The sequence below is a fragment of the Mandrillus leucophaeus genome, unplaced genomic scaffold (genome assembly GCF_000951045.1).
Source record: "Mandrillus leucophaeus isolate KB7577 unplaced genomic scaffold, Mleu.le_1.0 Scaffold14, whole genome shotgun sequence".
NCBI classification, from domain to species: Eukaryota; Metazoa; Chordata; class Mammalia; order Primates; family Cercopithecidae; genus Mandrillus; species Mandrillus leucophaeus.
The window spans coordinates 1,148,929-1,162,832 of NW_012101365.1; the positions used below are offsets into that span (position 1 = coordinate 1,148,929).

At 37.1% G+C, this 13,904-nt stretch overlaps 1 protein-coding gene across 9 annotated transcripts in view; it reads left to right on the forward strand.

The window, feature by feature from the left end:
- Positions 1–13,904, forward strand: part of OSBPL9 (oxysterol binding protein-like 9) — a 175,821-nt gene that overhangs the window by 145,225 nt on the left and 16,692 nt on the right. For all 9 annotated transcript variants that reach the window (XM_011973741.1, XM_011973742.1, XM_011973743.1 and 6 more), the window contains 3 exons: positions 2,311–2,401; positions 3,501–3,605; positions 7,501–7,660. In XM_011973741.1, the coding sequence (XP_011829131.1) occupies positions 2,311–2,401; positions 3,501–3,605; positions 7,501–7,660 (356 nt within the window). The remainder of the gene's footprint in view (positions 1–2,310; positions 2,402–3,500; positions 3,606–7,500; positions 7,661–13,904) is intronic.

Sequence of the window (13,904 nt, forward strand, 5' to 3'; positions counted from 1 at the left end):
GACTCAGGTAGACTGGAATCTCCTATTTTCAGAAAAAAAAACTGGTCTATTTTGGGATCCACTTGCTTCCTTAGAGTTTTATGATACGGCATTTAGCAAGAGTGACTCCATTTTGGTTTGGTCTAATCTGTTGGGCCCTAGTACAAGAGTTCAATCCAAAACAGTAGCCTCCCATAATTTTTGTTTAACAGTGCAAAAAGTTTTTAAGTGTTTTCTTTGGTTGACCAGCCTAATTGTAAGAGCATTTCATGTGGAAAATAAAAGATTACATCCAAAAGATAATTCTGGTCCCTTGTTCCAAAGTTATTTTATTTCTTATTCCCTTCAGTCGGAGGGGTAAGGAGGTGTGACATATTCTTACTCCTATATATCAAAGCGTTAATGGTGGAATTTTGTCTTTGTAAAGCATTTGGAGTTATTTTCAAGAAAAGTGCTGTGTAAACAAGGAATTTATTTTAGGAACAGCTCCAGGTTTGTTGAGATACTTGTTTAGTTATTATGGCTTGGTCTGCTATCTGAAAATAGAATCAAAGTAATAACCAGAAAGCCCTTAGCACCCATATAAAACAGACTATTTTGCAGACTGGGAAACTGAGGCCCATAGAGGATCAGCGACTTAAGGATTCTAAGAAATTAAAAACTCCAGGTCTCTGTTTCTTGGCTTTTCTCAGTGCTTCAAAACATTCCCCACTTCAGTTTCTTAGTTTTTTGTTTTTTGGTTTTTTTTTTAATTATTATTGATTGTTTTGGGGGTATTTTCTCTAAGTGTCCTTCATTTTTCAGTTAAAGTATTTATGGCAGATAAACTATTGTAGTGACAAGAATCAGAATTCTTGTGTTCAAGTCACTTGATTGAAGAGACCTTATTTAATGAGTTTTAGAGATTCATGCAGAAAGAGGGCTGGGTTTTTTTGGTTTTAAATATTTTTTGTTTAACAGTTCTGAAAACAATGTGTGTGTTTGTTTTTCATATGGCCTGGAAAAACATTTTTTTAACTTAGACATTACATGAGAATGCTACAAAAACTTCATCATTACCTCAGTTTCTATTATTAGGTGATTTTAAGTTTTTACAACTGCTTTTTTGGGCTTATTCGTTGGCAAAATCTTTCTGTTATATTTCCGTTTTAGTATCTTCTGTTATAAGCACTACTTAATATATATGTGAAGTTCAGTTTTCCAGATCAATTGAAGCTAAAGAACTTACATTTTTATTTCTTGAGTTTGCCCAGTTTAGTCTTCTAAATGGTAAATGTAAACTTTGCTGTGGCAAAGACCTTGGTTTAACATGTACACACCCACCCCCCAACCCTATCAGTAAGTTATGGAGTTTTCTTTTTAAAATGCCATCATGCTGTCAGAATAATTTCTTGACTTAGAATCAGAGAATCCTGGACTTTTCTCCCCTCTAAAATTAACTACATGTCTGAATTTTTTTCTCCCTCTCTTCTGAATCCTCAGAAAGCAAGCCCTCTTCTCTACACTCCCCAATTAGAAGATACATCTCTTTCTCTTTAGTGATCATAAAACTAGACACACAGTCGGCCTTCTGCATCTGTGGATTCAACCAACCGTGGATTAAAACTGTTTGAGGGAAAAAAAAAAGTACCTCTTTGCTGAATATGTATATACTGTTTTCCTTGTCATTATTTCCTAAACAATACAGTATAATGGTGACTTATATAATACTTACATAATATTAGGCGTCATAAGTAATTTAGAGATGATTTAACTTATATGGGAGGGTATATGTAGGTTGCATGCAAATACACCATATTATATCAGGGACTTGATTATCTGTTGATTTTGGTATCCTCAGGGGGCGCTTGGAACCAGTCCCCCTTGGGTACCTGAGGAGTGACTGTACTGTGTGATGGCAGCAGTATGGGATGAAAGATGAGATCCTAGTGGTGCAGGTACATTACTTGGACATTTGGTGTAACTCACCAAAAGTGAAAGAAACAGAGAAACAATATTTGTGGTGAAATATTGTGTAAGAAATTGAGAAGCACTGAATTGAATTGAGAGGTGGTTTTGACTTCCTGAAATCTCCCCACACCATTTTATAACTCCTCAGTTTTTCCATTTAGCTTTACCTTCTTCTGTGACAGATATTCATTCATTTTCTTTCCTTACTATGCTTTAAGAAACTCTTACACTTCTGTATAGGTGTTTCATTTCCTCTTTTCATTTTGATCAACATATCTGTATAGCTACCCTCAGGATTTTGCAGTCATAAATGTGGGCATTTGGGAGGGTAGCATGAGAACATTTAATTAAAAATAACTATACTGTGTTTCTTTATCTTAGAGTACTATTAATCCTGTAGATGCAATATATCAACCGAGTCCTTTGGAACCTGTGATCAGCACAATGCCTTCCCAGACTGTGTTACCTCCAGGTAATTGGGGAAAGTGTTTCATAGATTCATTAATGAGAAAAAAATAATTTGTGTGGCTGTCATAGCAGTCTTAGCTATTACTGTTTATTTTTGGTTTTCCTTGTTTTTAATAAATAAAAGGACTCAAAAAATAATACAGCCAAAAGTGAACTGGAAAAAGATGATAGTGTTTTGATATTGGGGCTTTACTGAAGTGTGATGAGAGTGGTTTTGGTATTCAAAGTGAGATAGAAAACAAACGTGGTTACTAAGGTTTGGATTCACTGGTAGGACAGAATTCTATGACTCAGAATTCGTGGCTAGCAAGGAAAAAGTACTATACCTTATTCAGGATAACCCAGGGATGTTCCGTTTTGGGGTATTCTGTGTAGCTCTGAACAACACAAATGGTATGTTCATGGTAGATTTTAAGATAATGAGAAAGTGAAGGAAATTTATGATGCCTACTGATCACATGACATCTGGGTGTGATTTTTTGTTTGTTTCATTTGTTTGTTTTTTGGTATGGAGCAATAAATGCAATTTTTTTTAAACTGGCAAAGAAGGGCTCAGGGCCAATACCTAGCTACGCTGACTGATTCCTTTTGCCTTTTTGTTGTATCCAACATTTCTATGTTTTCAATGATGGCATAGTGAAGTCAGAAATTGTACTATAAAAGGGAAAATGCTTTTTAAAAATACTAGTAAGTGTGTGAAATCCTTTTGTGAGTTTTTACTCCTTAAGTGAATTAGCTTAAGCTACCTCTTGGGGCTAAAGAGGGGGAGGTACTGTTCTCCACTTCTGATTTTATGTCGTTTGAGGCTCAGAAACACATCGTCATCAGAATCATTTGTTGGTTTTACAGCGTAGTTATGCTGCAGTATTGGCCTACTGTGGCTGGTCTTTTGATATCCTGCCTAATATCTTAGTACTCTGTAGCCTATCATCGAGTTTAAGAGGCTAGGAAGTCAAAAGGAAGGAGTAGCATGGAACTAGACTTAATGAAATAGAGTTTCAAAAATTACTCACCTTTCGGATTTTGAATCCCAGACAATTACAGTCAATAGAATGTATGTTTGGCTGTTTCTGTACCTTATTTTATATGTTCAAATCTCCTAGAACCTGTTCAGTTGTGTAAGTCAGAGCAGCGTCCATCTTCCCTCCCAGTTGGACCTGTGTTGGCTACCTTGGGACATCATCAGACTCCTACACCAAATAGTACAGGTACAGATATGCATAATTTCTTTATTTCTCGTAACTCTTTATTAACATTTGAAGTTTGTTTGTGATCTCTGATGAGGAGGGGGGAAAGTTGAAGAAATGTGTTGTATATTTCTGTTGGAGATATCTTAGTTTTAACATTACAGTTCCACACATGAAGTGGTTAGCTCTGTGTTTGAAAGAAAAGCTGCAGTAAGTAAGTATTATTTATTTATTTTTAAAATTTTTTAATTTTTATTTTTGAGACAGGGTCTCACTCTGTCACTCAGGCTGGAGTGCAGTGATACGATCAGGGTTCACTATAGTTTTGACCTCCCAGGCCTCAGTCTCCCAAGTAGCTGGGACCACAGGCACACACCACCACACTTGGCTGATTTTTTGGTTTTTGTAGAGAGGAGTCTTCCTTTGTTGCTCAGGCTGGTCTCAAATTCTTGGGCTCAAGCAGTCTTCCTGCCTCAGCCTCCCAGTGTGCTGGGATTATACAGGCATGAGGCACCATACCTGGAATAATAATAATTTAAATAAAATAAAATATCACAGTTTTGTTTTTTACCTTAACATTTATTTGGTGATCTATGTTGACTTTCTGATAAATTTACTCCAGCTAGACTTGCATACTTTCTTATTATGAAGCTGACACAGAAGTGCACAGAATAAAAACGGAAAGTCCTCTTTACTCTCCCCCCAGTAATTTGCATACGTGTATGTGCATTTACACTTAATGTTGTGTATTTTTATTGTTTTTGTTTAAACCTAAGTTAGGTAATGTGTTTCTGTAACTTGCATTTTTCCTTTAACAAAGAACACTTAGGGCACTTTCCATGTTTGTAAAATTAGGTCTACAGCATTCTTTTTACAGCTGCCTAGGCAGGTATTGCTTGTTTTTTCCACTGATGGACATTTAAATTTTTTCCAGTGTTCTTCCACTATAAACAATACTTCAGTGATATCCTTGTACAGCACCTTTGTCATATGTGTATTTTTTTAGAAAACATTTATCAATCTTTCACCTTTTTGTCAGTTTTATAGTCAGAAAAAAGATACTTCATTTTAATTTGCATTTTTTTTTGTTTGTTTTGTTTTTTTGTTTTTGAGATGGAGTCTCAATCTGTCGTCCAGGCTGGAGTCCAGTGGCACCATCTCGACTCACTGCACCCTCCACTCCCCAGGTTCAAGCGATTCTCCTGCCTCAGCCTCCTGAGTAGCTGGGATCAAAGGCGTGCGCCACCACGCCCCCACCAGTTTTTGTATTTTTAGTAGAGACGGCATTTCACTATGTTGGCCAGGCTGGTCTCGAACTCCTGACCTCAGGTGATCTATCCGCCTTGACCTCCCAAAGTGCTGGGATTACAGGTGTGAGCCACCGCGCCCAGCCTGTGTTTTCTTAATTCGTTTAAGCTTATGGTCTTTATTTTTTCTCTGTTTTACAGGGATACTATCAGTGTTAAATACTAGATTTATTCTTGTTTTAAAATTAATTAAATACATGTTGAATAACTTGTAAAACAGAATTCAAGGATGCATCTAGCACTTTTCACACTGTTAAACCTGGAAACTAAAACCAAAACCACTCTTGAAGAAGTGGGAGATAAGCTGCTTTTGTTCATCCTCAGATTTTTTTCCCGGGTAGGATTTTTCCTATGTAATAATGTATTTTAAAAATTGTGATTTTAAAATGTGTGATTTTAAAAATTTGAATTAGTAAAAGTACTGATGCTATTACTTTGATCTTTACTATTTAACAGCATGGGCAGGTGCCTTTGAATTTTGAAAGAAAAAAAAGTAGCTCCCTTACTTGAAGCTCTTGGGAAAAGGCTGATAAGCAATTTGAATAATGAAATTGAAATATTTTGGCTGACTTCTGTATTTCCTGAGCTGTGTCACCTCTTCTTCATTTAAAAAAATAGTACTTGTTTGTTGTCATTTGTATTTTTATGTCAGAATTTTGAAACAGCCAGATTTCTAAAATTTTTCTGTTTGGAAATACATAAAACTAGCAACAGACTTTGAAAAAGTGAGAAGCTCTTCTTATGTACATTAATTTTAGTAAAAATTATTTCCAGAAGATAATCTTCTGAAAACTATTTCAGTTGAAGATATTTCAAAAATGTAACACTTTAGATAGATTAAAAGAAAATTTTAAAATTAAATTTCTGTGATTTATATCTTATTTGATTTTTCATCCTAACTTCATTTTCTCCACTTTTCTTTCCCTTCTTGCTAATACAAAAAAGAAATAAAGGAATAAGATAAAATGTTTACTCTCCTAAGTAAATCTTAGATCTTTTGTTTGCAGTTCCCACTCAAACTTATTTTCTTCTTAGGTAACATTTTCACTTGTGTGATCACCTGGAATATTTGCATGCTACTTAATCATTTGCAATTCTTGGTCAATTTTTTTTTAATTCCAATAAGAAAAAGCTGCTTTTCTCTCTTATTTTTTCTGTTCGGTAATAAAAGGAATATAAAGTTATTTACTAATAAGGTGAGCTACCTTTGGAATTTCCAAAATAAGCATTACCTTTTAGGGGTTAAACTTTTTATGTTATCTTTTTAAAATACCTTTGTGAATGTGATGACTAAATGTGGCAAACCCATGTGCTCTTTTTCATAACTATTGAACCATAGATACAGGAATGGGCAAAAAATCTGTGACTCTGGATTCTTTTTTTTTTTTTTTTTTTTTTGACAAGGTCTCACTCTGTTTACCCAGGCTGGACTGCAACAGCAGAAACACAACTCACTGCAGCCTCAACCTCCTCAGATCAAGTGATCCTGCCCTAATCTCTCGTGTAGCTGGGACCACAGGCACATGCCACCATGCCCAGCTAATTTATTTATTTGTTTTTTTAAGAGACAGGGCTCTCACTTTGTTGCCCAGGCTGGTCTTGAACTCCTGGCCTCAAGCAGTCCTCCCATCTGGTCCTCCCAAAGTGCTGGAATTACAGGCATGAGCCATTGTGCCTAGCCTGGATTCGTTTTTATTGCTGTCTTCAATTTCTTCCAGAACCGTGGCCCTGGCTTTCAAATTGCCATCAGTGTCTTAATAAACTTTAGTCTTCACTAGACATCTGTAGATTAGCATAAATTGCCTGACAGCCCTTAAATGCTCAGTAAGTTAAATTGATCTTAATACTCCATTTGTTGACTGGTTTGATACTTTTCTGTTCTTGCTTTACTACTAGACAAGGTACCAGATGATCATCTCAGCGATGAGATGGCAGTCTTCTTTCTCTGGGTCTTCATTAATTTCCATTTCTTTAGTTAGACTGTTTAGGAATAGAAAAATGTTCTTCTGAATCTTTTCATTTTCTGCATTCTTGTTGTAGTAGCCCTCTATTTTTATCTCCACCTCTGACCCCTGACTTAGGTGGAAAAAAGAGAGGAATTTGGATGGTGTGTGCTTTTTCCATGTGATTGCCAGAAAATATTGAATGATAGGAATGTGATATCCTGCAATATTTTAATGTTTATGTGGTCTTAATATTCTTTGCATTTTGCATTCCCAGCGGCTCACTGCTGCATTTTTAGGTATCTGGATCTGCAGTGTAAAGTAAGAGCCCTGGCTTCCCACTGGTAATCGTATCTGTTGTGGTACTTGCAACTCCACAACTCATATAATCAGAAGGGTCCCCTTCCTGGTATTAATGATAATCTTTATAGAATGGGGACATAGCTTTTTGTTTCATTTATTTAAAAGGCTGTGTCCTCATTTTATATCATGATTTGCCATTTTCTGTGTGGAGTTTAAATGTTGATTTTCTTTATAAATAGTGTAGCAGCTTTTACAAACTTAACCAAACTCTTTCTTGATTTTAGAAAAGTCTGTTTTGACTCCATCTCCCTAGTCTCTTCTCTATCACCAACATTTTTCTCTAAAACCCTTTTAACTTCCTAGGCAGTGGCCATTCACCACCGAGTAGCAGTCTCACTTCTCCAAGCCATGTGAACTTGTCTCCAAATACAGTCCCAGAGTTCTCTTACTCCAGCAGTGAAGATGAATTTTATGATGCCGATGAATTCCATCAAAGTGGCTCATCCCCAAAGCGCTTAATAGAGTAAGTAGATGAACAGAATATGTATTTAAATGATCCTCCTTATTTTTAAAAATCTAATTTGATTTTGAGACTAGTGTTAATGACAGACTTGCCTCATCAGTTATTATTTGGGAAAATTAAAAGCGCAACCTTTTTAATAGATATATTGATATCTGTATATCAATATATTGATTTTTTTATTTTATTGATATATAATGTCAGTTTTTTTATTAATATATAATAGTTGTATGGACAACTTGTTTTTAGTTGGCTTATTGAGCAAAGCCAATTCTGTGAGAGTTTTGATTTTAATCCTAAGTTACTCCAAATGGAATAAATAGCATCACCTCTAGTAATATGCCAGTGTTATTAGTTGAATCTTGGCCATTTCTGCAGTACAAACATTAGGAGAGGGTCCAATGAGAGTGAATAAGCTATGAAGCATTATACGAATAAGAGGTTTCTATTACTTTTTTTTTTTTTTTTTTTTTAAATTAGAGTGGAAATATTCAATACCTATCAGCCAGGCACCGTGCTAGGTTGATAACGAGATTACAGAGACCCAGGCCCTGCCCACAGGGAACTTTTGGGGGAATAGGCAGACATTTATAATCTAATGGAATACGTGGTATGGTTTCTTAGTCCCTTTAAGCTGCCATAACAAAAGACAGTGATTTAGGTAGCTTATAAACAACAGAAATTTATTTCCTACAGTGTTATGGAGCAAAAGGGACTTGCTGCCCAATGCACTAGAAGCCATGACTAAGTCCCAGGTTTTTGAGGAAAGAAAAGCTTTTTATTGCAAGTCTACTTACAGGGAAACATAAGTCCACCTCAAATCTGTCTCTCTGCACTGGCTTTAAGGCACTAATTTTATTTAAAAACGTTCAGGGAGGCCGGGTATGGTGGCTCATGCTTGTAATCCCAGCACTTTGGGAAGCCGAGGCGGGTGGATCACGAGGTCAGGAGTTCAAGACCAGCCTGACCAACATGGTGAAACCCTGTCTCTACTAAAAATACAAAAAAAAAAAAAGCCAGGCATGGTGGTGCATGCCTATAAATCCCAGCTACTCAGGAGGCTGAGGCAGGAGACTAGATTGAACATGGGAAGCAGAGGTTGCAGTGAGCTGAGATCACACCACTGCACTCCAGCCTGCATGACAGAGCAAGAGAGTCTATCTCCAAACAACAACAAAAAGAAGTTTCGGGAGCCGGGTGTGGTGGCTTATGCCTCTAATCTCAGCAATCTGGGAGGATGAGGCGGGAGGATCAGTTGAGCCCAGGAGTTTGAGACCAGCTTGGGCAACATGGTAAAACCTTGTCTCTAAAACAATACAAAAATTAGCCAAGTGTGATGGCACATGCCTGTTGTCCCAGCTACTCGGGAGGCTGAGATGGGAGAATCGCTTGAACCCAGGAGGTGTAGGTTGCAGTGAGCCGAGATTGGGCTGCTGCATTCCAGCCTGGGTGACAAGAGTGAGACTCCGTCATAAAAAAAGAAAAAAAGTAGAATTACTGATATACTTTCATTTTACTTGTGTTTGTTGTAGATATATTAATAGTTGGCTTAGTTTTTGTTGGGAATTATTTCTAATTCTGCTTTCTCAGAGGCTGGTACTGTTACTATAGCTAGGGTTTTTGCTTTTTAAGACAGTACAAATTTGGAAATAATTAAATGTGAATTTGCAAGCTAATTACCTTCAGCCAGTCCTTAGGCCTTGAATGCTGGTTTCTTTAAATAAGAAATGTTGCATTAAGACTCTAGTTCTCTTAAGCATGCACATGAATTGAGAAATACAGCATTTGTATTATGACTGTATCATAACTGCTCAAAATGTTAGCACATATATGGAAAATGACTATTGCTTCATGAAGTTTTTTGACTTATGATCAGTTCAGCTGTTGAATGTGGGAAAAAAAGTGAAATATATGTGGTCTAGGTGAATATATATGGTTAAGACGTGGAAGGGAGGTTTAAGTCTACAACTAAAGAAGACCAGTATAGCAGAAAGAGCTTAGTTTAGCATATTGATTACTTTTCTTCATTTTGAATGTTAAAACATAAACTATTAGGAAACCATTATTAGCAGTTTGCCAATAGAAATTTAATTTTGGAAAAACGTGTTTATAATAAAGGGATTAAAAGAAAATAAGCATTTGGAAGAAAATTCCAAAATTACAGGTTATTATTAATTTATGAAGGGTTCAATCATTATTGTATTTAAAAGAGAATTAAAGAGTTTTTATTTATGTATTTATTTTTTTGAGACAGAGTCTTGCTCTGTCACCCAGGCTGCAGTGCAGTGGCGCAATCTCAACTCACTGCAAGCTCTGCCTCCCGGGTTCACGCCATTCTCCTGCCTCAACCTCCCGAGTAGCTGGGACTACAGGTGCCCGCCACCACGCCTGGCTAATTTTTGTATTTTTAGTAGAGACGGGGTTTCACTGTGTAAGCCAGGATGGTCTCTATCTCCTGACCTCATGATCTGCCCACCTCACCCTCCCAAAGTGCTGGGATTACACGCATGAGCCACTGCACCCAGCCTTTTTTTTTTTTTTTTTTTTTTTTTTTTGAGACGGAGTTTTGCTCTTGTAACCCAGGCTGGAGTGCAATGGTGTGATCTCGGCTCACTGCAACCTCCGCCTCCTGGGTTCAAGCGGTTCTCCTGCCTCAGCCTCCTGAGTAGCTGGGATTACAGGTGCCCACCATGCCGATCTAATTTTTATACTTTTAGTAGAAACGGGGTTTTGCCATGTTGGCCAGGCTGGTCTCGAACTCCTGACCTCAGGCTGTCCGCCCGCCTTGGCCTCCCAAAGTGCTGGGATCACAGGCATGAGCCACTGTGCCCAGCCTAAAGACAATACATTAGCTGTTGTTCTAAACAAAGTTCAATTGACTATCACTTGCTAATAAATCACTCATCTATCCATCCTTTAAAAGCATATGACTATATTCAGTAAAAACTTGATAATATGTGGTTAGCTCTTGGTAACATCACTGATAGACACTCTCTGGACCCGGTATAAGGGATTCTCCCAAAATTTCTATGAAATCAAAACATTTAAAACACTTGTTGTACCTGTAATTAGGCAGGTCTACAAAGTCATGCACAGGCTCATGGGCTCCTTCTATTCCTGCTGTTAAGGTTCCTTCTGTGCTTTCCCAGTACCCTGTCCCATAATAAACACACAGTTCATTAACATCTCTTTGAACGGGTCCAGTGTTAAGTTTTTATGTCCAACTAACCCACTCTGTGTTCCTTTTCTCCCTCAATTTCATTCTTCCTTGTTTGTATACCCTAATCTAGAAGCCCAAACCAGTAAAGGCTGAAGATGTTTTATTTGGGCAGCACAGTGTTCTGTTGACTTGTTTTTTGTTTTGTTTTAACAAGGCTTTAAGATCCTTTCAGGTTGAGTATGCTGGCTCCCCAGTTCCGTATTATCTTATGTCTTGGTCCTGTCCACATATTCTCTGCCTGGCGTCTGTAGGTTTTCAAGCTTGTGACACCTGCTGGTCTTCAGCTGCTACTGCTAATTTTCTAACTCTGAGGTCAAATTTCTTTTTACTATTTTTTGTTTGTTTTTTTCTTTCTGAAGGAAGAGAACTTGAAAGCTTAAGTCCTTTCACTGTTCTTTTTCTAAAGACCTAGACTAGTGATAGCTTCTGTGTAACTATGTCACTGAGCAGTGTAGCTTACGCATTTATAAATTAGATAAAAGTACATGTTGGAAAGAACATGTACTTTGGAGCCAGAAGTGTTTGAAATGGCTCCACTACTCACCAGCTGTATGACTTCAGGCCTGTCATTGAACCTCTGAGCATCTGTGTATTATGAGCGTCATTGTGTTTATTTTAGGGTCGTAATGTAGATATAGACATACTGTGTATGGCACATACAAGGTACTCAATAAATTGATATTGTAATTCATAGCTTTAAATTGTTTTTGCATACTTTATGATTTTATACATAAATTCTAGACAATTAGCCCATTGAAGATAAAACTTTCCTGTATACATAGATGTTGTTTTTAACTGTTTTCTTTATATCATTTGTTCTGAACAAGGTAAACTATGAAATGGCTAAAAATTTATCCCACTTTTTTTCCATTTACAGTCTTATTGAGTATTTCACTTGGCCCAGACATGGTTTCTAACCATGGGTAAGGAGAAAAAACACAGCATAAATAGGACCTTTGGAATTGCATCTGAAATAAGATTCATATATTATAGCATTTGGGGTTTTTAGGTCAATTGATTTAAAAGATTGACTCTATTTTGAGATACATCACAGAGGCACAAAACATTTTAAAGATAACTTTCATGCCTTTTTTTTTTTTTTTTTCTTTGAGACAGAGGGTCTCACTCTATCACTCAGGCTAGAGTGCGTTGGCACAAACACAGCTCACTATCGCCTCAACCTCATGGACTCAAGTGATCCTCCCCCATCAGACTCCCCAGTAGCTGGAACCACATGCACTCACCACCATGCCCAGCTATTTTTTTTTTTTTTCTTTTTTTGAGAAAGAATCTCACTCTGTCGCCCAAGCTGGAGCTGGAGTGCAGAGGTGTGATCTCAGCTCATTGCAACCTCCACCTCCCAGGTTCAAACGATTCTCATTTGTCAGTCTCCCAAGTAGCTGGGACTACATACACATGCCACCATGCTCGGCTAATTTTTTGTATTTTTAGTAGAGATGGGGCTTCACCATGTTAATGAGGCTGGTCTTGAACTCCTCACCTCAAGTGATCTGCCCACCTTGGCTTTTCAAAGTGCTGGGATTACAAGCCTGAGCCACCACACCCAGCCTAATTTTTCTATTTTTTGTAGAGATAGGGTCTCACCATGTTAGGCTAGACTCAAACTCCTGGGCTCAAGTGATCCTCCCGCCTTGGCCTCCCAAAGTGTTGGAATTACAGGCGTGAGCCACCATGCTTGACCCCAGTTCTGTCATTTAATGATTATTTGATTTCTCTTACCTACGTCTTTTAGACATATTTTCCACTGCCTCTCAAAACTGGTGAGGCGGACATTAGTCATAGTACCTTGTGATCTATACTACTAAATTATCAAAGAAGTAATACTTAGTTACTCAAGGAATTTTGAAAAATAGGTAAGTAACCAGGACAAATTAGAATACATAATATATTCTAATTTTAGAATATCCTAATATTCTAGCGTTCTAATACAGGCAGAGCCCAGAGGATTTTTAGAGCAGTGAAACTATTCTGTGTGATACAGTGATGGATACATGTTGTCATATATTTATCATATATTTGTCATATATTTATCATGTTGTCATATACCCACAGAACAGGCAACTCCAAGAGTGAACCCTAATATAAACTGTAGACTTTGAGTGATAATGATGTGTCAATGTAGGCTCATTGGTTGTAAGAAATATACCTCTCTGGTATGGGATGTTGATCGTGAGGGAGGTTTGCATGTGTAGGGACAGGGAGTATATGCATGCTGTCTGTACTTTCTGTTCAGTTTTGCCGTGAACCTAAAACTGCTCTAAAAATAAAGTTTATTAATTTAAAAAAAACAGAAGGTAACAAGGGCAAACTGTGATTAGATTAGAATACATAATATGCTTTCACACCTGTAGAGTTGTGATACGACTGTTATATGTGTACTGTTTTATAAATATCTAAAGTGTGAGAAATTTGATTTCAATTTTTACATTTAATAAGTAAATTATGTGCCTTTTTTATTTTTCCTTTATTTATATACAAATACCAACTGGGTGTGGTGGCTCACACCTGTAAACCCAGTGACTTGGGTGGCTGAGGTGGGAAGATCACTTGAGGTCAGGAGTTCACGTCCATCCTGGGCAACATAGGGAGACCTTATCTCTTAAGAAAAATATAAATATGTGCACGCACACACACAAACACACACACACACACACACACTCTCTCTTACTTCCGTGGGTAAAATATGATCACAGGTATGATAATCTATTAATAATAGAACAGTCTTTCTTTAGACCTGTTAACTGGCTCATAAAAGCCAGTTAGCATAAATTTACTTGCATAAATAAGATGCTTTTTTATTTTCTAATTTCAAATACAATTTTTTAATGATTAGGAAGAATGTTAATACCAATGTGGGCCTTTATCAAAGGATCTCAAACATAAAGACAAGGCATATTTCTGAGACTTGCCGTTTTTGAGTTTCTGGAATTGTTGCCAAGAATTGTGACACATTTAGATTTATATCCAGTAACAAAATCAGAAAATGAACTGTAGTTTTAAACTTAA